Source organism: Pantherophis guttatus, chromosome 1, assembly GCF_059756535.1.
Source record: "Pantherophis guttatus breed Tessera chromosome 1, ASM5975653v1, whole genome shotgun sequence".
NCBI classification, from domain to species: Eukaryota; Metazoa; Chordata; class Lepidosauria; order Squamata; family Colubridae; genus Pantherophis; species Pantherophis guttatus.
Genome location: NC_142063.1, coordinates 114,382,495 through 114,406,532, shown reverse-complemented (window position 1 = coordinate 114,406,532; position 24,038 = coordinate 114,382,495). Strand labels below are relative to the sequence as shown.

The window sequence follows — 24,038 nt, the reverse complement described above, 5'->3', positions numbered from 1 at the left end:
TTCTTGTTTTAAAAGATGTTAATTTTTAATTAGTACTCCCTCCTCCGTTAGTTTAATTTACATTACAAAATCATAAACCAAATTTAACTTCCGAGCTAGCTTTTCTTACATTTTTGGGAAGGAGCCTCAAGTTCAAAATCAAAGGTCAGGCATTCTGCTTTAGGGCGTCCCGACTTGGCTCTTCTTGCAGGTCTCTATATTTAGAACCATTAAAGAAGCAGGCTTGGGATGGTATGCCAGTCGTATATGGGCCAACCCTTGCAGGAATTGAAAGATACCCATTTTTGGAGCCATATTCACCACCATTCATCCCAAAAAATAGCTCTCTGTTGCAAACAGGCTTTCCAAAAGGTTTAAAAAAAAAAAAAAACTTGTTTCCAACATATTCTTACAAACAGTAGATCCGGCACTAAGGTAATTAAATAACAAGTCTTCAGTTACCGGAAGGTACATTCTCATTGCATATTGGGAAGAAATTTAAAGACAGTGATTTCAGTCATTGAGAGCAGCACTGAACTCTCCTTCTCTGGATAAATTCAAACAGGTACTTGACATCCTTCCTTCTATTGAGGTTGCTTGAACTGGGATTCCTGCACTGAACAAGTGCAGGATGGAATGAATGGCAGGGGTGTCAAACCTGCGGTGGCACGGCATCATGTGATATATCACTTTTCCTTTGCTAAAACAGGTGGGGGTGGCCAACGAATAATGCATTTGGCCCGTGGGCCGGGAGTTTGACACCCCTGACCTAAGGATATTTTTCTGTGGCTCTCCTTTCTGTTATATAGATCTGCTAAGAAAGCTGTTATCATTGTACCTGCTCCTTTTGGCACAATAATCCAAGTGTTCATTTCTGCTACTCTCAATATTGACAGCATCCTATTCCAGACATAAAAGCTCAATTGGCAGCTTGTCTGTTAAGACCATTTAGCATAGTGCATGGTCCCAATCCAGGCTGCCATGAATATTCTTTGTTAGGGTTTCCATGTATCGTTTTCAAATAAGAAAATCTAGAGGATAGGAGGAGTGCTTAGATAGATGATTAACTGTTTTCACAAACTAATAAGAGATATGGAAAGTACGCGAGATAAGCAATGAGCTATGGACCATGTGAATGTGTGAGAACTAACCCAAGTGATCTGGTCAACACAGGTGGGTGGTTCTATAATGCAAACAGCAAGAACACCAAGACAAATAATTTTATATTTGTTGTTCAGTCGCTAAGTCATGTTCAACCTCTCGCGACCCCATGGACCACAGCATGCCAGGCCTCCTTGTCCTCTACTGTCTGTCGGAGTCTGCCCAAACCCATGTCCACTGTGTTGATGACATTTCATATTAACTAGTGTATTTTTCTCATTAGATCAATGTAATATTTTCTGGTATATGTTGTAGGAATCCTTAATGCACAAGTTAATCTTGTGTTATATTTTCCTACCATCAGGGATATGTGGTTAATCTTGTCTCCACAAACACCCTGGAGTGAGATGAACCAGATATGCAGATAAATCACACCTATACACTCCCCACAAGTATAGATTTTTTTTATTTACAATACCCTATAAAAATGTAAATTTAGAAATTTTCATTAATCATAACCAAACCAAAAAGTAAAAGCACAATAATAATGGACCACTTGATCGTGTATACTGAAGGAGTAACAGTGGGGGGTGAGGGCTCAAGGAAGGGGTGAAATGTCCAGTAGAATGTGATTTCAAGAGGCAAATAGGGGAAGAGAATACTGTGGAGAAGCAGCCAGTTAGTAACAGGAGTTCACTGCTTAGAGGATGCCTACATGTGCAAATTGTTTTTAAAAACAGAGTAAAAATTAAAAAACCTCACCACATTCCAAAAAAATAAAAGACAACCCAGCAGGACTTAGCAATGTATGATACCAAAATTCAGTAAGATTAATCTGCTCTAGAGGAATTCATTCCTGGTACCTTCTTGGTTAGTCTACAGGGAGATCTTGGCCAGCTTGAAGCAAGGTGCAGGTCAGAGACAAGCTTAGGTAGAAAATGAGTCTTGGGAAGACTAGACACATGTGCAAAGATGATGTTGTTTCATCACAAGATTCAGAAAGATGACTACTTTGTAGGGAATGGGCAGCACTACAATGCGGCATCTACCACAGGAAGAGCAGAAAATAGACTCAGTGGGTCAATCAAGAGGAATTCCCATCATCTAAAAACACACTCCAACATTATTAGAGGCACAGAAACATCAGGCCTCTCCACTTCCACAATAAAACGACACCACTACCCCTTGGCTCTGTGTTCTTAGCAGTGATACAGGAAGGGTCTCTTTTCTCTAATAGTCCCATCAGTAGTGTAGTGGGCAAAGGGGTCTGTGTAGGGAGGAGAAGCCATTGCAAAAGTGCTAAGGAAAAGGATGGCGGAGCTTGGGTAGAATTCAATGCAACAAGGGCATGCAGAAGGGAAAGCACCACCCCAACCAAGCTCAGGGCAAGACAGCAATCTTCTGTGCTGGGCCAGAGACATAACCCCATAAGGATTTATTTGAAGAAGGCACTGCCTCCTCTTTGCCCACTAAAAGATGCTGGAGTGACAGCAATGATGGACACCAGCATGACCACACTCTTGAGGCCTTCTACCGTATTCCTTGGATCAACCTGAAATAGTAGAAGGGAATAAGAACTGTAAGATGGGCGATAGCAATACTAGCCAGAAAGGTAACAATTCAGTCTTTCAGTATACAACTTTCAAGCAAAAACTGACAATCTGATTAAACAAATTTAAAAAGCATGTTTATTTGATGTAACAGTACAGCAGAACCCATCTTGGAAATAAGGAGAATTATTTATAAATAATGTGAATAAGATGACATGTTTCCACTGCACGAGCTTACAGTCTAAAGATGACCACAATGAGGAGATAGGCATGAATAAAGCATGCTGGCATGATGAATGCCAGAAATTTGCATTACACCCTTCTACATCTCATTTCAATAGGCTAAAAATATTTAGCAAAAACATTTCAACCTGATTCCATGTTCTGCTCATATAATGTCTTCGACATTTAATGACATTACAATTATTTGATTCGGAATACCCATATTTCTCTTTCCCGCCTACCTGTTTTCTTTTTTAAGCTTGTGCTACTAAAATAACTGTGGGAGTTTTAGAAGAAGACTGTATAAACACCCATAACGTCTAACGTGTCTCTCCTTTTTGTATACATTACTTTATTTGCTACTTTAATACCCCATCTTTCCCTCAGGAACCCAAAGTGGCATACCTCCCGCTATTTTTCCCTACAACAATCCTATGAGATAGGTTGCACTAAGACAGAGTGATCAATACCACCTTCTCCAGTCCCTTCTTCACTAATATTCTTTATTTCTTCCCTTATTATATGGATAATAGGACATACTTACTGCAATTTTGTCTCTAGCACATTCAGCTTTTGTTGATCAACATAGCGAGAGAAGAGAGATAAAAGATTAGAGGGAGTAGATACTGGCTTAGCCAAGACCGCCTGAGGGATTCGAAGAAACTCCCTAATTGCCATGATCATCACTTCCGTCCTGCCAAGGACAAAGTAACAGTGGTTGTGAAAACAGTGAATTTTATTCAGCGTTCGATACAGAAATTAAACTGCGGACTGTGGAATTGCCATGGAAAATGTTCCATTAAGTAAGCTGGCTTTATATTCTGAGCAACTTTTTAAAGTCTAAATGACTGTTCCTCAACTTCAACCATTTTAAAATGAGTGCTCTAACTCCCAGAATTGGCTGGGAATGCTGGCTGGAAATTCTTTGGAGTTAACATTTACACATCTTAAAGTTGCTAAGGTTGAGAAACACAGGTCTAAATGTATCCAACATACACCGTTTTAAGACTCACCACTGATTATCTTGTGTAAGTTCTGTGACAGAATCTGAACTCTGCAACTCCTCTCCTCGACTTAAGACCAAGTATAGCAGAGAGAGGCCAAACTAAAGAATGGTGAAAAACAAAACAACAAAAAAATTACATCTGCATATTACAAAGCAAGTCATATATTGACACTCTCCTAAGTCCAAAAATATAAAGCATCCTAGCTTACTCCTGGGAAAATGGGCATTTGTGGCTGACCACAATCATTTAGTGGCCCTGAAAGATTGCCTACTTCTGTACCAAAGCAATTCTCAATTACAGTTAAAAGAAAGCTAGTCATAAAAAGAATGCAAAACAGTCAGGCATCTCAAGAATTACTTCATAATATAGTTTTGGGGGGGGGGGAATAGCACTTCAAGAGCTTCATTGAACAGATGGTACAAAAGCATTCCTATGTTAACAACTTTACCCAAGCTACATTACAGACTAAGTGTCATAGATTGTCTTCCCTTCATTCCTCAAAGTCATTTCTGGGAGAGGGAAAACTCTGAAATTAGCATTATTCCACATTTCATGAGCAGCAGAAGTGAAAGAACCACATTAGCTTCTAATATAGGTAGTCCTTGACTTATGACCATCTGAAATTATGACTAGGGGACTTACAACCCAGATTTGAAGTTCCAATGGTTGGGCCCAGTCCACAGTCACATGACTGAACTTCAGGCCCTCAGCAACACGGCCGCATTTATGATCGTTTGCAGCATCCCAGGGTCACATGACTTGACTATGGTATTTCCATACATTGGCACTTCCGTTTTTTGTCAAAACATGTCTATAGTGAACAATTCGTTCACTTAATGACCGTGGTGCTTACTTAATGACCATAGATTCCCTTAACAAATACCGCAAAAATGGTCATACAGTTGGATTGGTCACATGACAGTTACAATATATGACTGTAATAGGCAGGCTCCATTACAGTCATATGTTGAGTATTACCTATACGTCCTGAAAAGAAATAGCACCCTAAACTGGAACTAGCAGGCAGGTATGATAAGGTACACAGCAAAGCAAAGTAAGAATTAGACACCTTGTTCTGAAGAACTGCTGTGAGGTGGAGGTTGGCAGCTGTGGTCACTGTTGCACTGTGAGGTAGGTTCATTAGCTGTTGTAGGATGCTGGTAACAGTTCCCAATGGAAGATGATAAAGAACAAGGGAAAAGGGCCTCAAGAGACAGGGAAGCACCTAAAGAAGGTTATGTTAAAAACACATGTTACTTAGACATGACACACACCTCACAAAGAGATGTACTGGAACAAATCTAGCGTACTACACCAATTTCTAAATTTTTCAATCTTGTAGAAATTATGGTACATTTTTTATTTGCTAAACAACAGTAAATAACATTTCATTGGAAGAAATTACTGGACAAGAAAAGGGGGAAGGAGAACTAAACTATATTACATATGGAATTAAATTATAGCAAGGTTATTAAATTTTCATTCAAACTGATTCATTAATGAATCTTGCCACTTTCATGAGTAGCTAGCTATCTTTTGACTAGAGTCTTTCTGGATTAAATGAGCTCAAATACTCAAAAGTTTTAATACCATATTTTAATATAAATATTATAGGTATTTTCATTCAAATAATGAGCCTTTATTTCCATGTATGTATTTCTAACAGAGAAACATCTCAGTAACAACAAATCTAAAATACAGAATGTTTCTTTTTCTTTCTCAAGAGAATACATGAAAGTGTATAATGGAATTTCTGAATGATAAAATTCAAGATTATGAATTACACAATGGTGTCTTTTAAACGTTTCAGACAAAATTTTCAATGACACCATTCCTCTGCAAACTAGATTAGTCTCAACCCTGCTGACCTTCCATAAGACCTGGCTTTTCTCTCAGATACAGGGGTCAGGAAGTGATTGAGATCATGAGTTGTGTGAATTTGTTGTCTGACTGGTTTATCTTCTATGGACTTTTTTCCCATTAGTTTTGGTGTGTTATTTTTATATTTTGTTTTGATGTTTTTATTGTGCTAGCCACCCACAGCTGCTTTATGTGAGGTGGGTACCATAGCAACGATGATGATGATGATAATAATTTTTCTTCAGGTTTCATTTACCTCATCTTGAGCATCTTTCTTGATTAGAAAGGGCAAATTCCTGGCTGTTGCCATTAGTATCTCAGCTGCTTGTTCACTGGACAAGAAAGGTAGGATCCGTGCAACTAGATGTTTTCCTTTACGTATACACATAATCTGCACAAAAGGGTCATCACTAAGTCTGATGGAAGAGGATATATAACTTTCAGTTAGAAACCAAACATGTAAATAGTCTTTATATTTTTCAAGTAAAGCTGATTTCATGATCTTGGAATAACTTCTGAATTTACAGCTTTACCACCAGCATGAAATTTATGCCATGCAATTTATGTTTTTTAATCATAAATGTATGAATCTATGCAAAACCATCATGAAATATACAACAGAGCGATATGTAAAAGATTTTAGTATGGGCTATGTGTCTGATTTGATGTTTTTATCAGTTTCTATGTTCTTTCTAGTTTTGTATACTGCCCAGAGTCCACAATAAATTCAAATAAATAAACTTTCACTGGGAGTTGTACTGGCTATATTAATGTCAAATGTCATTTTTTTTGCTCTTACTTAATGGATCATCTTAAGCTGACCTAGCAATTAAGTGATTTGAAAGGTGCATTCAGGTCTCTTTTGAGAAGCGAAGAACAAACTGGGAGAAGTTGCCATTGTTGTGACAGCAGCACTAAGCATATGTCCCAAAATAATAGTAGTAAGGCATGGTGGAAAGGGGAAAACATACCCCAAAATTATTACATATTTTTGTACTTTCTGATACAAGGAATCTCTACTAAACATTAGAAAGGAATTCAGAACAGCATTTTCTTTATTGAATTGTTGGTATTCTACCAGGTAGGTTCTTACCTTTCTTGATTGGGCACCTTTCCCCTCAGATTGTCATATATGTCACAGATTTTCTGCTTTCTCTCCTCCATCAAGGCCAACCTGTCCCCCTCCAAGCTCAGAAGGTAGCGTCTTTCATAATCTTCTACATCCAAGAGGAGGCTATATGTCTAAATAACCCAACATACAGATTTTAGGCATGTCACCTAACATTCCAACACTTCCAAAATTTGAAAATGGTTTTGAACCAATAAATCAAGTCCATGCTTTATTGACAGATTTCTGATTTAAACAGGCAAGCATCTGGCTTGATAGACTAGTCTATTTGTTTAAGCTCATTTCACTTATTTAGAAACAGCACTATAAGAACAAAGTTAATTCAATAAATGAATAATTATGGTTAAGCTACTGGAAGGATTCCCTTCAAGGACACTATTATTGAAATCGTAACTTAATTCAAGTCAGTACTCATGTTATTTTGCACTATGGAACTGATTTCAATTAAACTGCTATTACCAGCAGGATTATCAGTAATTATTTTTAATCTGAAACTGGATGAAGAATTAATGCCAAACTCACTTTTTCAATAGTGAAGAGAGTCTGGCGCCTTTTATCTCGAACCTGCTTCTCCTTAGTTTCCTAAGGAAGACACAGAAATTACAGCTGATGGATATACATTATTCAGAAAATTTCTCTCGCACAACCTGAGAAGAAAATTCAAAAATTCCCTTCTCATATTTGAAAGGAAAAACATGAAATAGTAAGACAAAACACCCATTCAAAGACAAAGTAATTGTCACATGAGGAACTTACATCTTCCTCTCCTCTTAAAGTCACAATAGCATCTATCATTTTGCGGGGGTTGTTCACGCTGGATACGGTCAGCTTCCCTAGTGAGCCCTCAAACTGCACTGCAAGAACAGAAGAAAAACAATGCAGATGGGTCTGATGAGTCAAAACTTTTTGCCTGAAAATTCTGTGAATTTACATACTCTTTGGACATTCTAGTCCTGTGATGGCGAACCTATGGCATGTGTGCCGGAAGTGGCACGCAGAGCCATTTCTCTGGGCATGCGGAACTGTTGCCTGTTGCTGTTCCGGGTTCCAGCGCACCGGTCAGCTGGTCTTCCTGCGCACGGGAGCGTCAGAAACCAAAAGAGCAGCTGCCCGGTGTGCCGGAAACCAGAAGATTATCTTCTCAGCGTGCGCATGAGCACTGGGTGGCTGCTCTTTTGGTTTCTGGCGCTTCCACGCACACACACAGATCAAATGGCCAGTGCGCATGCACGCGCCAGAACCCACAAGAGCAGCAGAGCAAGGGGAGCAGAGCTGCCAGCCAGGAAGGGCGGGTAGGGGCTTCCCTCCCTCCCCGCTTCTTACGCGGCCCCAGCCGTCCAGCTCACGGCACTGCAGTGTGTCTGCAGCCTGGTCAGCTTGGGCGCACAGGGCAGGGTTTGCTGGCTAGGCGGATGGGGGGGGGGCTTCTTCGCCCACTGCTCCTGCTGCTGCGTGGGGGTGGCGGTAGTTCTCATGCTGCTGCTTCCGGCCTGGGTGCCGGAGGAAAAGGAGGAGCCGCACTGCCCCAGGAGGGCCGGAGGAGAGTGCAGCAAGGAGACATGGTAAGAGGCATGTGGGCCGGGAAGAGATTGGGAAGGGGAGGGGGCTACGCTGGCTTGTTCTCAGTGGAGGGCTGGGGGGGCACTTCATCCCAGCCAGAGTTGAGGCGAAGCTCTCCCGCCTGCTGGCCTCCCAACCCAAGCCCCAGGAATGCCGACGCCCCTTATCTCCAAGGCCGGAAAAGGGCTCCGGCTTTCCAGCGGAGGGAGGCAGCATTCCTCTCCGTCTGGAGCTGTGGAACTGGGTCATCGGTGGGGATGTCCCACCATCCCGACGGGGACCAGGGGGGCGAGCATGGGGGTGGGCAGGAAGGCGCGAGGACCCCCAAAAGGCCAAGCGGAGCCACACATCCATGTGCTGGAAACCAGAAAATCAACTGCTTTTCTGGTTTCTAGTGCACTCTTCCATTTCGCACTCAGTGCTGAAAAGGTTAGCCAACACAGTTCAGTCTTTCTGCAAGTTAGATAATGAAGCCGAGCATGGACAAGGCAACTCTATTTTGACTTTCCTAAGAGCTCACATCTATCCATCCCTACAAAATCCTTCTATTCCTTGGTGTACATAAGCTTGCTTTCCTTTACATCCTCTACAGTATTATGCTAAATCTACTGCACTAGAATTGTAGAACTGCTGTACATGGGAGTAAAATTAAACATCATGCATGTGCATGAGGGGAGGAATATTTTTCCTGAACATAGGAAGCAAGGAAAATACTAAGAAGCACATCTTTCCAATGGATGAACTTTCTACTTGCTGATCCTTTAAAAACATTAATTACCTTAGTTATGATATCTCAATCCCCCTCCATCCCATTCATGCACCTCTATATTTTACCTCCCATGTACTGCATATATAGACCAGCCTCTTCCTATACAACACAAACTTACCTGGTTTATAGGCATGCTCTAGCTTCGCCACTTGTGGGGTGATTAGTTTTGTACGCTCCTTTTTAGGACCGTCACCATGCATCTCCTCAGCTGCAGACAATTTTTCTAGTTTCTGAAAATAGTTCTAAAGCATCAAAAAGTTGGTTAGAGGCCAGCTTGAGCATCATGAGCTTGACGTATTTTTGAACAAAATAAGAATCCACCGCCCCACCCAAACAACAAAGACAGACAGAAACTTTGTATAAATGACCTGCAAAGAAAGAGGAATAGAAGCAGAATATGATAATTTCCTTCCACCCCCCACTGCATCTGCTTTGTCACTTTCTTATCTATTCAAGCACCCTTAAGATGCTACTGCCTGTATCTTCCATTAAGCATAACCAGGGACTACAGAATGAACAGTCACTTGTTCAAATATGTGGAACACCAACCTGATAGTAGAAGTCATCCAAATAGGGATCAGTGCTTTGCAGTTGCATCATTTGGATCTTGGATACCCAATCTTTCTCCCGTTGCAGCATAAGATTAGCATAAGGGTCCTTCCTGATCTGCTCTTGATGGTTATTTCGGTGGTTCCCTCGGTCCCCTGCTGACCCATTTAGATTCCTGTGTTGACTAAAAGAAATGCAACATAATCTGGCAAAATGCAGTTAACAGCTGTATTCTGTGTCTTTTGAAGAAAATGCTTTGGAACAATAGTCTGTGTTTATAAACACAAGTCAAACCTAAGCAGAGCAGCCCCTTTTAAGCAAATTTCTACAGCTGTCATGAAAGGCAGCTCCAGATCAGTATAACGTTATAATTTCAATCAATAACTTATGTTTTGATAGGGCAAAACAATACTTTCAGGCTGACTACTACTTTCAGTGAATGAAGAAACAGAAGTGTATGAAGGTTTCTTGGATGTTCAGGGTAATCCAAAGTCACGAGAATTATTAACTCTTCAAGGATATAAGATAGACTGGTGGTCTTATTCGCAAGTGCACTCCAGGTATAAAAAAGATTTACATAGTGAAGGAATCTACCGTAAAAGACAAGAATTGGATAAGATCTTATTAGAAGGAGGGAAAGGGATATTATCTAAATGTTATGCATATTTATTGTCTCTGCAGATAGGACAGGATGTAGTGAAGGATTGTATGATAGCATGGGGGCGAAATTTTGGATATCCCCTTGACTTCCAGCAATGGGAACAGATTTGGTTGAAAAATATGAAATTAACCATGGCCTCCTCATATAAAGAAAACATATATAAAATGATCTACCGGTGGCATCTACCCCCGGCGAGATTAGCTAAAATGTTTCCCGGGACATCTGCCTGCTGTTGGAAGTGTGGTTACAGCAATGGAACCTATTTTCACCAATGGTGGACCTGCCCGCAGGCGGTTAAATATTGGAAAAAAATACGGCAATGGATTTTGGAAATTACACAGATTAATTTGGAATTAAGACCTGAGATTTTCCTATTGGGGGCAAAACCTTTGAATGTTAAATCAGATATATGGTTCTTGTTGATTCACATTATCACTGCAGCAAGATTAGCGTATGCGCAAGAGTGGAAAAATCAATACTTACCGATAGATTTGAAAATAATATATAAAATTAATGAGTGTGCGGAATCAGATAGACTAACTAGATTGATCAATGGTAAAAAAGATTCAGAATTTTATAACAGTTGGAAATTATGGTACGATTGGGTCCAGAAATGGGAATGGGAGGAGGCATGGAACAGAAATCTTAAACTCACTAGAGCGGTGGCATATAAGGAAAACCATTACAAAATGTTGCATAGATGGTACCTAGCCCCGGCCAGACTTGCAAAAATATATCCCAATATACATCCCAACTGTTGGAAATGTGGCCATGGTCAAGGCACCTTCTTTCACATGTGGTGGACATGCCCTGAAGCGAAAGGATACTGGAGTAAAATTAGGAGGTGGTTACAAGAAATAATTGACGAAGATATTGAACTAACACCAGAGATTTTCCTCCTGGGAATAATAAAGAAGTCATATAGAAAGGAAATGACACATTTAATGATCCACATAATTACAGCCGCTAGATTGGCATACGCACAGTACTGGAAAGAGAAAACTCAACCACCAGAAGAGCTTACAATTAAGAAAATACTCGAGTGCGCAGAGATGACTAAATTAACTTATGAATTAAATGATGAGAAGTCAGTTTACTATATGGTATGGGAAAGGTGGTACAAGTGGTTGCATGACAAAATGAAAGAAAGATCTAAAGGTGTGTTAAATATTGGTTAAAAGTGAGTTGAAATGTCACCAAGTACTATTTATGTAAATAGTTAAAACACTGCACATCCGATACAAATTGAAAGTGTTATTATACTTATGTGTTTTATGTTTCTGTTTGAATGTTTGTTTTTCCTTTTTCTCTTTTTTTTTAATTTTTTTTAATTTTTTCTGTTTTGTAAAAAACCTCAATAAAGTTTCTATAAAAAAAAAAAAAGAATAGACATATGATTATGTATATATATGATGGCAAATATGTATGTATAAAGGAATGATTTTATACTTATGGACAATGTAATCATATTATACCATGGTGGCAGGATTGTATATTTTATTTGTGTATTAGTGTATAGAATATATTAATAAAAATTATATATATATAAAAAAAAGAAACAGAAGTGTAAATGGCAGGCACGGGGACAGGTATCCAGGGCAGACATTTTCTCAAGAATGCAGGAAAAGCCTTGTTGAAAAGAGCTAATCATTTGTCAAGTCCAAAGGTTCACTGCTTGCTCTATAAAAATGCACAAGAGGAATACACTTCCCTGTCTGTTCTTCATGTCTAGTCAACAGATGCTTTGCTTATGGAAATTCAATTTTAGCCATTAAGGCTAATAACTAACAAAAGTCTACAGATTGGTCGAATACAGTACTCTAAGCCTCTGGATTGTCTCTCTCCCTGTGATGTATTTTTGAAATTTTTCGTAGAGTTTTTAAAGAGATTATTGACTTTTCCATAGTTGCTTCTGCCATCTCTATCTCTAATGATAGGGTCTTCCTTTGTGTTTTTTTTTTTTTCAGCCCATTCCCATGCCCATAATTCTTGATTTACATGAACAATCACGTTACAGAAGCACTGCAACTGCACAAGTTGTTTGGGACACAAAAAATGGGTTATCTTGCTGCAAAACACATGGAGCTCTGACCTCACCCTTTACATTGTGAAAGCAATTAGGCTCTCCTTTATTTTCATGAAAGCAAACAAGCGTATTGGATACTCACTTCCTGTTCTGCTGCTGTCTCTGGTGTAAGAGTCGTCGATGTTGTGGATGAAGGTGAGTTGTATCTGGCCTGAACATTTGTGGCCGAGGCCTGGAAAATAAAAGATCCTCTCAGAAAGGGCCATGGAGTGTTCACGAACACAACTCAGTCCCGCAATATGTTAAAAGGACGGTGGAAGAAGTAGGTTACCGTAGATTCTGCAAGTGAGCTCCAGGACATGGGGAATGGTGTTGTGATGGTGGCGTAGCTGCTGCCCCAAAAAAGGCACGAAAGCCACCGGCTGGAGGCATCATCTGTCCTACTCGGCCCTGGAGCAGTTTCGGATTCATGGGTGCAAGAGGGCTGCCAACAAGACCAGAGACCCGTGCAAACTGGCTGGGAGACATCCTTCCTGCCTACAGAGCGGAGAGGGAAAGCAGAAGCATCAGATCTTCAACCACCCATACAGAATTGTTTATAGTTCCACTGTTCCTAAATGCATGAATCAGGAAGTGATAGAGACACAAGCAGCAAATACAAAGAGGAAGAACTTGTATAGCAGAAGTGAAGATCCCAGTAGGATGAAGGGCACATAGCTCTTTTCAGGAAGAAAGCTGCATGTAAGAAAGATGTATGTAAGAGAAACAAAGGGCAAAAAAGAGGGCAGGGCCAAGATACACAATGAATCTGATTTAATTTAAACATACAATTAGCAAATTCAGGGTTTCATGCATCTTCATGCAGAAAATGCTGCACTCAATAACAATGGAAATGAGAAGGAGTAGTAGGCTGTTGCTTACCTGTGCTCCTCCTAGTAGCTGTGCTCTCTGGAGGTGGGTAAGAACAGGAGTAACATTAGGAGGGAACGGATGGCCTAAGAGGGAGTTGTTCTGGTAAAAGAAATAAAATACTTGAATTCTTAAGGTAGAATTTAGTTTGCTTCTAGCAAATTCAGAAGGACAAACGAATTTACAAAAACTAGAAATGCTTGACCAATCACAGAGAAGCAGAAATATCATGTATTCATTTTTACATAAAGCATCCAGAATAATTATGTTAAAATACCAAAATAATTTGGACAGCACCACAATGAAAATGTAATTAAAACTTTTAAAATATCTAGTATAGCAACTATTTTTGTCATACAGACAGGATAAAGAAAGAGGAAAGTGACAGAGAGGCTAAGCAATTCAATATAAAAGGCAATATCTTCTAACAACCGAGTGTCATACTTTATTGAATGGCCAATAAGTTCTGTAGACCACAAACTCCTGAAGGGCTAAATATGGTTCACAGCCACTAGCATGGAGTTAATTTTGAAGCCAACAGTTTCATTGTGAGAGACCTGAAAGTCTTTATAAATTGTTATAAAAATAAAAGGATATGAATATTTCCCCCATATTCCTTATTTGCAACATGAAAGGTTAACATTTTATGTCCGTCTTCCCAAAACTAATAGCTTTCAGAAGTATTAGGATTACTATTCCCAAAAGTCCCACTCTTCTTGAAGGTGTCACATTATGGAAGTTAGAAATGTAGGAAGCTTGAGCTGGGAGTTTCCTTTCATTGACATTGTCTCTGCTGCCCATAGAGAATTAAATTTGCTCAAGATCAGAAATTATTATTTCAAAACAGGGCAGGGCGATAATATAGTTTAAGATTACATTTATGACAAATCACATTCAGGAACATTGGAAGGATCACGTGATCCAGGAGGAAAGGGGAAGTAAGACTCATTATCAGAGGCCAACTCAGCATACAGAACTAATGAGGCAAGACTACCGTTACACTGCAGAGCTGGTTTGGAGACATCCTCTCACTGAAGGGACTTGGATAACGCTGCTGAATTGGGACTCTGATGTGGACAGGCTTCGGACATAGGATCTGTTGAACAGAAAGAAGAAGAAAGTAGAGGAAGCATCCATGGCAAGTTGTCTAAGACTCAACCACCAATTGCTTCTGCCAGTTCCACCTTTAATTCCCAGACACCAAGCTACTTTCACAATGGAAATAGGACTGGAAGGTTCAGATTGACATTCACACCGTGTCAATTTGACAGCTGGCCAAAAAGAAATACATTCTCTACTGAAGGTGAGCTCGCATTCAGGGGATGCTCTCATTTATTATATTGCATTCTACTTTATTCTGTTTCTTTAAGCACCCTCTACCCTAGATCCATGCACCTTTATTGTAGAAGGGGCAAACAATACCTGTTGGTTGAAGTTGGGCATGGTAGGCTGCTTAGGAGGTGTCCCAATAGGAACAGCCCTAACAGGAGGACTGCCAATAACTGGGGAGCATGACCGCCTGGGCAGTGCTCGTTCTGAGACATCTTGCTCCTCTTCTCGGGACTGCGAAGGCCTCTGTGGTAGGGCATATTCCAGCACAGATACGGAGGGCACTTCCTGAAGAGGAGAGAATCACATCTGGCATTCCCTTTAAATATCGCTAATCAATATCTTTCTGAAGTAGTAGGTAGACTAGTGACTATCAAACAGTAAGCTGAAGTATTTTTTGTGGCAAGCAAGAACTAGCAGTGGAGGAGAGACATTCTTGTTACATAAACAAGAATGCATAGTACATGCAGTTTTAGGTAATAGGTAGCAAGAAATATGGGATCCCTTTTCATCCGTGCCAACAGTTCTTTAGAGAAAGAGAGAGGGGGGGGGGAGAGAGAGAATGATAAACTCCCCCTCTAATTTAGAAGAATGAATCTGTAAGCAGGAGCAGAAAGACTAGCATGTACTGACAAGCAGTTAATCTTCTTCTACCTTCTTCCTTCTCAATACATTAGATCTCACTCCCGTAATTCTCTGTCAGCTAATTGAATGGGGAACAAGTTGGAAAAGGATGGTACAAACTATCCAGCATGAAATTGATTTAGTCCTCATTTAAAGAGTCATTAAATTTCTGATAACTAATTTTGTCTAATCTAAGTTTTAAAAATTCTGCATTTTTTTTTTACAGGTAGTCCTTGTCTTAAGCCTACTATTTTGGTTCTAGTGATGATTGTTAAGTGGCCACATCACGTGAGCATAACTGATTTTCCGACCTTTTTTGTAGTGGTTGCTCAATGAGCCTAGCATAAATAGTCCTCGACTTACTACAATTGAGCCCAAAATTTCTGTTGCTAAGCAAGACAGCTGACAAATGAGTTTTGCCCCAATTTATACCCTTTCTTGCCACAACTGTTAAGTGAATCACTGCAGATGTTAAGTTAGCAACACAGTTGTTAAATAAATCTGGCTTCCCCGTTGACTTTGCTTGTCGGACTGTCACAGATGATGATCACATGACCTTGGGACATTACAACCGTCATAAATATATGCCAGTTGCCAAGCAGATGAATGTAATTTCGAACAGTCACTAAATGAAGGGCTGTAAGTCAAGAACTACCTGTAAATGGTGATTTCAGGGACGGGAAGGAAATCATAAATTGTGGTCACATGACTGTGGGATGCTGCAAACAGTTGTAAATGGGGCTGGCTGCCAAGTGCCCAAATGTGGTCACATGAGTGCAGAAGAGGAAGTGTATGCAGATGTTGGAACTTCAAATCCAGGTCATAAGTCCTTTTTTCAAGGCCTGTCGTACCTTCTAATGGTCACTAAGTGACCAGTCATATGTTGACAACTATCTGTAATTTATTTTTGCAGAAAATTTTAGATAATCTATTAAAATGCTTTAATTCAAGTCTGATTAAGCATAAACATCGAAGCTGCCAAAATATTAAGCAAGAGCTGCACTCCAAAGTCTCTGGCTGCTCCACCTGGACTATCAATAGATGAAACAAAGAGATAAGATATGGTGTGTTGTTATGATCTTTGGGGCACTTTGTTCCTTTTGCAAAACTTCAATAACAGATATTTCTTTCTATCCTTTGGCCATCCCGTTATAATAGCAAACTTTTTGGTTAAAAACAGATCCTTTATCAGCTACATGGCTCCTAGATAGCTCCTTGAACATTACATAATGGAAATAGTAGGGAAAGACAGACACCTGACAGGAAAACTAATACCCTTGATGGTTAAGAAACACAATACGAAGAGCACTGAACCTGAGTGAGGAGTGGTCCTCGAATGCGCCTCAAAACTGAGGGTCCATCCCAGATGCTTGAATTGAGGCCACCTGGCTGCTGGGAAGAAGGGAACAAAAAATTAGTGAAATGAAATGACTTTACTGGTACTATATGAACCAGTAAACATTAGATCCCATTTTCTCCCTTCATTTTCATCACTCACTATATACCTGTATCAGAGGCCGAGTCTGCACAGCCTGCATAATAGCTGGATCTTCCAATTCATTATCAATCACCATTTTGCTAAGCCTCTCTGCCAGGTTTTCCTCATGATCACCCAACAGGTCCATCTCATCAGTAACTCTGTGATCCACTTGCTCTGTTGAGGATGCAGGCTTTTCTTCCAGCTCAGCCAGTCTTTCGTGTGCTTCCTGCCAGTCATCGTCTACAAAGGAATGACACAAACAGCATTTCCCTCACATTTCTCCCATGCAGTATTCCTTCACTCCTCACATTATGCCTTTGTTTCCCAGGCAGAAGATCATCTCCTTGGAATAGAATAGAGGTTCCCAGAACCTCTAGTTTCAGCAGTGAACATAGAACCAATTTAAAGTTACTCCATGGAGAAGACATGAGACTGATTACCTTAATTAGGATATTACATGTATAGGCAGAAGGTATTAGAGAACCTCAGTCATATAAATAGACAGTCAGGGTATATTAGCTATATGAACTCACCAATTGCACCAGTTCCAAATGTGTCATCATTGAATTGATCGATATCCTCATCTTCCTCAGCCAAATTATGAAAGGCTTCTTCATCTTCATCTAAAGGGCAGTCCTCAAGGGACTTAAAATAAAAAAAAATCTTAGCGATTTTAGCTAGTTCTACAGTAATCCAAAAATATTATTCTAGAAGAAAGTCTAGAAATTTGTTTTTCCCCCAAAACAAAACTAGAACCCAGCTTAGGGCCGGGGTACTTACGAGACTGCCTTCTGCCACCAATAGCCTCCCACCGGCCAGTACGCTTGCACAGAGTGGGCCTCCTCAGAGTGCCATCCGCCAGACAATGTCGGCTGGCGACCCCCAGGGGGAGAGCCTTCTCTGTGACGGCGCCCACCCTCTGGAACAATCTTTCCCCTGAGCTACGTATAATAACAGACCTCCGGATTTTTTGTCAGGCCCTGAAAACCTATTTATTTCAACTAGCTGGGCTGGCTTGAGCTAAATTTTAAATTGATTTTAAATTGGGTTGTTTTAATTTACGGCCAAAATATTTAATTATTTTAATACTGTTTTTTAAATTTTGTATGCTCTGTTTTTACTTAGGCTGTGCACCGCCCTGAGTCCTATTTGGAGAAGGGCGGTATAGAAATTTAATAAATAAATAAATAAATAAATAAACCCCAATATCTATAATTTCACAAGTTGAGAGCTTATCTCTGCATTTCCAAAGAATATGCAGCTATCACCGGATAATTATAATCAAGAATAACTAGGAATGAACCTACTGAAAAAAAAAATCTAAATCCATACTGCCTTTACCTCCACAACTGACAGTTGCTTCCTGGCTACAACCCTATCCCCCACAGCAAATGCCTCCTGCCCCTGCGCAACCCCGCTGCACATGTGCGGCAGAGATCCGACGACCAGCTGCCTGGCAGGTGTCCGCACATGTGCGGCAGAGCTGAACTGGGGTGACATCTCGCGTGCCCAGAGAGGGTGCTGCGTGCCACCTGTGGCACACGTGCCATAGGTTCGCCATCATGGTTCTGGAACAATAATGGCAAACACTGTGCAGAGAAACTTCATAGCTTTTCCTGCTTGGAAAATAATTTGGTCTTATATCAGAATTTAGAAGAGTATATTTTATCAGGTTCGCCTGATCTCCCAGTTGCGTCCATTTCTGGATCGGGACGCCTTGCGCACAGTCACTCATGCCCTCACTTCCCGTCTGGACTATTGTAACGCTCTCTACATGGGGTTCCCCTTGAGGAGCACCCGGAGGCTCTAACTGGTCCAGAATGCAGCCGCGCGAGTAATAATGGGGGCGACTCATCGTTCCCATATAACACCCCTCTTGCCCAAGCTGCACTGGCTCCCAGTGGTCTTCCGGGTGCGTTTCAAGGTGTTGGTTACCACCTTTAAAGCGCTCCATGGCTTAGGACCTGGTTATCTACAGGACCGCATTCTGCCACCGATTGCCTCCCACCGACCAGTACACTCCCACAGAGAGGGCCTCCTCAGGGTGCCGTCGGCCAAACAATGTAGGCTGGCGACCCCCAGGGGGAGAGCTTTCTCTGTGGGGGCCCCGGCCCTATGGAATGAATTGCCCCCGGACATACGAAGGATCCCCAACCTCCGCGCCTTCTGTTGTGCTCTGAAGACTCTATTATTCCAGCAAGCTGGTCTGACGGGATGAAGGATTTTAATTGGGTTTTGATAGGGGTTTTAATAACGATTGTAGCTGGGTGTTTTAAATTTGGCCAGTGATTGAATTATTTTAATAAGTTTTTAAATTTTTTGTCTTGTATATTGTTTTTACCATGACTATTCACCGCCCTGAGTCCTTTGGGAGAAGGGAGGTATATAAATATAATAAAAGTAAAGTAAAAGTAAAAGAGTATATGACAGGGCAGCTGAACTACATCACCCTGCAGCCCTGCCTAGCAAAGTCAACGGTCAGATATATTGGGAGTTATCAGTCAACAACACTTGAGACAGATCCCCAGTTCCTAGATAATGACAGTTCTGGAAAACTGACTGGGTTCACATGTTATGCTAAGGCATAATTGGTTGGATTCACACAAAAACATTGTTAACCATAACTCAAAAAGGACATTATGAGTTCATCCAACAAAGCTAAAATCAAAGAAACCATTTTATGGCTTAGCATGATGCATGAACCCAAATACTGCATTACAACACAAGCCTCTTCCTTCTGATGTTAAATCTCTTGCTCCTTTTTTTTCAGAAACTTGTGATGCCATGCATAGCATTCCTTTCTCCAATTTCTGACACAACAACAACCCTGTAGGATAAATTGGGCTGAAGAACAATGATTGGCCCAAACTCATGCTGTGACTGTGAATATGGGTTTTTCTGGCCCAAGAACAGTATCTTGACTACCATGCTGTATTGAACATTAAATTCATATATCATGCTAAGTAACAAACTGGATTCACATATTTTAGTAGCCACAATGTTGTTTGTTTGGGTTTGAATTAACATTGTGTATGACCCAAAACAATTGTGGTTTACTATTCGTAATATATAATTTAGCACAATGTGCAAACCCTGTCAACTATGGCTTCTTCAACCCATTATTAAATAAACTATATTTCAGTACAATGCATCAATTAAACTAATTCTGAATAACTAACTTGATGTTTGGATACCACATGTTCCAAAATACTTTGTTCTCCCCAGCAGAATCATTCTATATAAATTTGTAAATTTAATATTTTTATGCTTTCCCCTTCCTTTTTAGCAAGGCACATCTGTTTCATGCAGTGAATGATTGCAATCATGACCCAATTCAAGATATATTTAGATTAAAAATATATTTCAGTTTCAAATCATAACAATCTTTCCCCCCCCCAACAGAAAATGAGAATGAATAATTTATCCATAGTGCGTACACAAATTTAAATTATGACAAGGAACAAATCATGAAGGAAGCAATTACCTCATATGTACTTTGTTCTCAACTCAATTAATTGTCCTATTAAATCCTAAACTATTATATCTTGAAGGAGTTAAATATAGCTTGTATGCTATACACAACAAGCAGTTCTTCTTTTGCTTTTATCCTGGATACCAGAATCAGCCTATGATTGCAGGATTGAGTGCAATAATGAAATTAAGTGTGTGCGTGCATGTGTGTGTAGTACTATAAAAACATTTATGTAAAAAGTCTGCTTTAAAAGCAGAATAAAGATAATCCGCAAAATTTTGTCTTTCTTCAAATAAAAGTAGTTATTTACCACATTAGTAATATTTGATTATTTATTCTGCAAGTTTTCCTTACATTATCTACCAAAACATGCCTGGATTTTTGGATTTAAATGTAACCCACTGCTTTATTTCTCATATGTATATAAACAGTAATGTTCTATTGCAGAGAAGCTAGGGAGGAGAAGGGAGTAATGATGGAATGGGGAAAAGAATGCAACTTTCATTTTCTTATTTAAAGGGAGTACCTTCAACTACTCCTTTATAGTAACTATTTCTTCAACTATACACACACAGAGATAAAAGAGTGAAAGTGTAAAGTGTAAAAACGAGAGTGTGATTACACACACTCATCTCCTTGTTTTTACAAAATGCTTAATGGAATTTTAAGCATAATTATAAATTAAGGGACCATGACTTCATGTTCTTAGATTGATCTGGGAAAATTGTACTTGAACCACCTAAAAGCTTGAGCCACTTTAGTAATTCTAGAAATACAGACTAAGTATAATGTGACATACATTTACAGTGAACAGCCTGAAGCCAGAGTCACATATGGGCACATCCACACTACATTGCCAAAAACTAGTCATTTCTCATAATTTTAAAATAGTAAGCACACAGTAACTATAGCCATGATTCCAAAACTAGTGGCATGACACTTTGGGGTGCCATAGGACACTTTGAATTTTTGCAACATACATTTCCAACGCTGGATTTTTGGATAGCCTTTTGGCCTAGGGGTGAAAAAAATTAGAGATACTAAGAGTGTGTAAATGAGAAAGTTTGGAAATCTCTAAAGCATACGATAAACCTTTCATAGGCACACACACACACACACACACAAAACCATGGGGGAAAGCCATCCTCTCCAAATGTGTAGGTAACAATGAAAATGCTGAATCTCCTGTGACTGCTGTCTCTCACAAATGTTATCTTTTCCATCTTATGGTTTAGTACAGCGGCCCCAACCTTATGGGTACCAGGGACCAGTTCTGTGGATAGAGGTTTTTCCACGGACCAGAGGGGGTGTGGTTGGTGTCCTGCCTGCATGCCACAGATGGGATTTCGCTTGTTTGTGCGGATGGGTTTCTGGCATGCCGCGGGCTGGTGCCGGTTCACAGACCAGGGGTGAGGATCCCTGGTTTAGTACATTGTGCTAAACAGCCTTCTGTTCATCAGATCTTCAAACATGAGTTAGTATATGATCCCAGGTGTAGAGTTGGTTATGGGGAAGACTAAAGTTGAAGTAAAATGAAGATTGTGTTACATGGAGCATAGCTCATTAAATTGCCCAGAGAAAAGAGCTTCATATCCTCAACAGTCATGCTTGAACCATCAAACAAAATTCCAGCATCCAAGTTGTCACTTAAAGTTAATCCATTATGCGTATGTCCTATAATGTTTGGATTGCAACGCCTAGTCTTTTCAGCTAGTATTGGCAATGCTGACTAGGAACTCTGATGGCTATAGGTTCATGCAGAGGTCATCAGGTTGGAAAAGCTTATTGCACTTATAATATTTTTCTGCAGGTCTGAATCTTACAAACATCATTAAGTCAAATGCCCAGAATAAGAGGAACATATTCTATTGCCTCAAAATGCATCAATCCTGTCCTCCATAGGCAACATCCAAATGTAAACGGAGATCAAAACACTAATGGAATTATCAACTAATGTCCATTTCTTCTAAAAAAGTTCCATTTTCACGCTCATCCCTGCAGACAAATGATTACTTCCACACCGCTGCAAAAGCATCATCCATAAGCAACATTTATAATTTTGATGGTTGAACTTTCCAAGGCATCGGCCAGTTGCACACCTTCACTTAATAAGAGTTACTCCAAATTTCCCTAGATCTGTCTCCCACAAACCAAACCTCCTCCTGTTCCCTTGCCTTCCAATCCTGAAGCACTTATGTCACCGACATATTAATGTAGGTGGATTTACATCTAGCTACGTTTCCCCTTTCAACGATTTCCTTAACTGAGAAAAAGGAATATAACTCTCTAGGCTGTAATTCACACCGGGGTCTCTTAAATCCAGCTCCACGTGCTTTCAAAAGTTATCAGCCCTTGGGGAAATACAGGAAAGCGGGGAGATCCTTAAAAGGCCCTGGCCAGCCAAAGAAGCTCCAGCAAAAGCTAAAAAAAAAAAATATTATTTTTTTTTTTTGGTGCGGCAAACCGGCTGCCGAGAGTCGGAGGAAGAGACCAGCCTTCTTCCGCAAGCATCGGCCGCCCTACAAGTCATCTCTGCTTTTGCCCCCTTGGTGCGCAGCAAGCCGGAACTTGGGTGAAGCAAAGACCAAGAGGAGCCCGATTCCGCCGCCCACCCGCCACCCCCGAGATCTGCTCCGCTTGGCCAGGCCGGGCTAAATCGCTCCCCCCCACCCCAAGCAGGCGAAGTGGGGGGGGGGGAAACCTTCCGCTGGTAGATCGAGCCTCTGCTCGGCAAATGCCGGGGAGCTCCCGCGGCAGGTCAAAGGTCACCGCAAGGGTGGTCCCTGGCCGCCTCCCCCTCCCGACGGAGGAGGCCCCGCCTGCGCGGGACTCCGGCAGCCCCCGCCGCGCACTGCCGTCACCTTCTCACCTGGTAGCGGAACATGGTTGGCGGGGCGCGGGGGTCTCCCCCTCCCCGCTGCCCGGGAGGCTCCGCGCGGACCCTGCTCTACCCCGGGAACCCCGCCCCCCTGGTACGTGCTCCGCGTCTTGACGTATCACCTAAAGTCCACCACACAGATTTCCTCTTGCGTAGATGAATTCGGCGCGCATGCGTACTGGCGGCCGCCATTCCACCCGGTCCCGCTATTGAAAAAAGAAAATGGTTTTGTGTTTTTTTTTTCCCTCGTCAGGGGGAGTGCCGCCTTAAAGGGCCAGGCGATGGTTTCTCTACAGGAAACGCTCTTTGGCCGGCTATATATGGAAAGGCTCCATATCAGTTGCTGCTGCTGTGGATCATTACTGTATATGCATTGAAGTTTCCTTAGGGCTGTTTTCAAAATATAAAATGTGATTTGACCTGGCTGTAAGAGCTGTTGGGAAGAACATAAAACAGGTCTTTTTCTGGCCTCCTGCGGTTTCCTTCCGCAGTAACTGGCACACAGTCCCCCCCCCCACACACGCACAACCACCCCCCTTACTTTTGATTTAAGATATTCCCAACCAATAATATGAGCATCTCAAAAGTGTGCTCAAAATTGGATCCGAATCACTGCCCGGCCATAAGTAATATTATAGAAACAGAAAAGAAGAAAACACTTTTTTTACCATTCTTCCTCCTCTCACTTGGGTGAAACTGGCATAAATCTTGCTAATTTCCCCGATTTCTTTTCTTTTTTTTTTTTAGAAAGATTCACAGTTTTGCCATCCTGTTAAAAGAATTTGGAGGAGCAGGAGGACAACAACAACTGTGCCGACTTGTAAAAACAACCTGAAAGTCCCACTGGTCCAGCTGTTTTCCAACATGGGAAGGCATCCCAGTTAGCCCAGGACAAAACAGCCGGGGAGGGCAATGACCAATGATGGAAGAGGA

The 24,038-nt window shown here is 40.9% G+C and overlaps 1 protein-coding gene across 4 annotated transcripts; it reads right to left on the bottom strand.

The window, feature by feature from the left end:
* Positions 1 to 1,528: 1,528 nt before the first annotated feature.
* On the bottom strand, positions 1,529 to 23,240 carry PATL1 (PAT1 homolog 1, processing body mRNA decay factor). 4 transcript variants are annotated; one of them, XM_034420288.3, is made up of 19 exons: positions 23,097 to 23,240; positions 17,289 to 17,400; positions 16,781 to 16,995; positions 16,590 to 16,664; positions 14,745 to 14,939; positions 14,317 to 14,418; positions 13,335 to 13,424; positions 12,745 to 12,950; positions 12,556 to 12,645; positions 9,727 to 9,910; positions 9,296 to 9,419; positions 7,605 to 7,702; positions 7,371 to 7,430; positions 6,813 to 6,961; positions 5,976 to 6,135; positions 4,929 to 5,084; positions 3,866 to 3,957; positions 3,397 to 3,546; positions 1,529 to 2,632 (listed from the first exon to the last, which is right to left on the bottom strand). In XM_034420288.3, the coding sequence occupies exons 1-19, from the start codon at positions 23,109 to 23,111 to the stop codon at positions 2,611 to 2,613; spliced, it is 2,295 nt and encodes a 764-aa protein (XP_034276179.1). In that variant the 5' UTR covers positions 23,112 to 23,240; the 3' UTR covers positions 1,529 to 2,610. The 4 variants fall into 4 exon arrangements, with proteins under 4 accessions (XP_034276179.1, XP_034276178.1, XP_087737645.1 ...); XM_034420287.3 differs by having other exon boundaries at positions 16,590 to 16,667; positions 23,097 to 23,225; XM_087881519.1 differs by lacking the exon at positions 23,097 to 23,240 and adding an exon at positions 20,240 to 22,979 and having other exon boundaries at positions 16,590 to 16,667.
* Between the last annotated feature and the right edge of the window lie 798 nt (positions 23,241 to 24,038).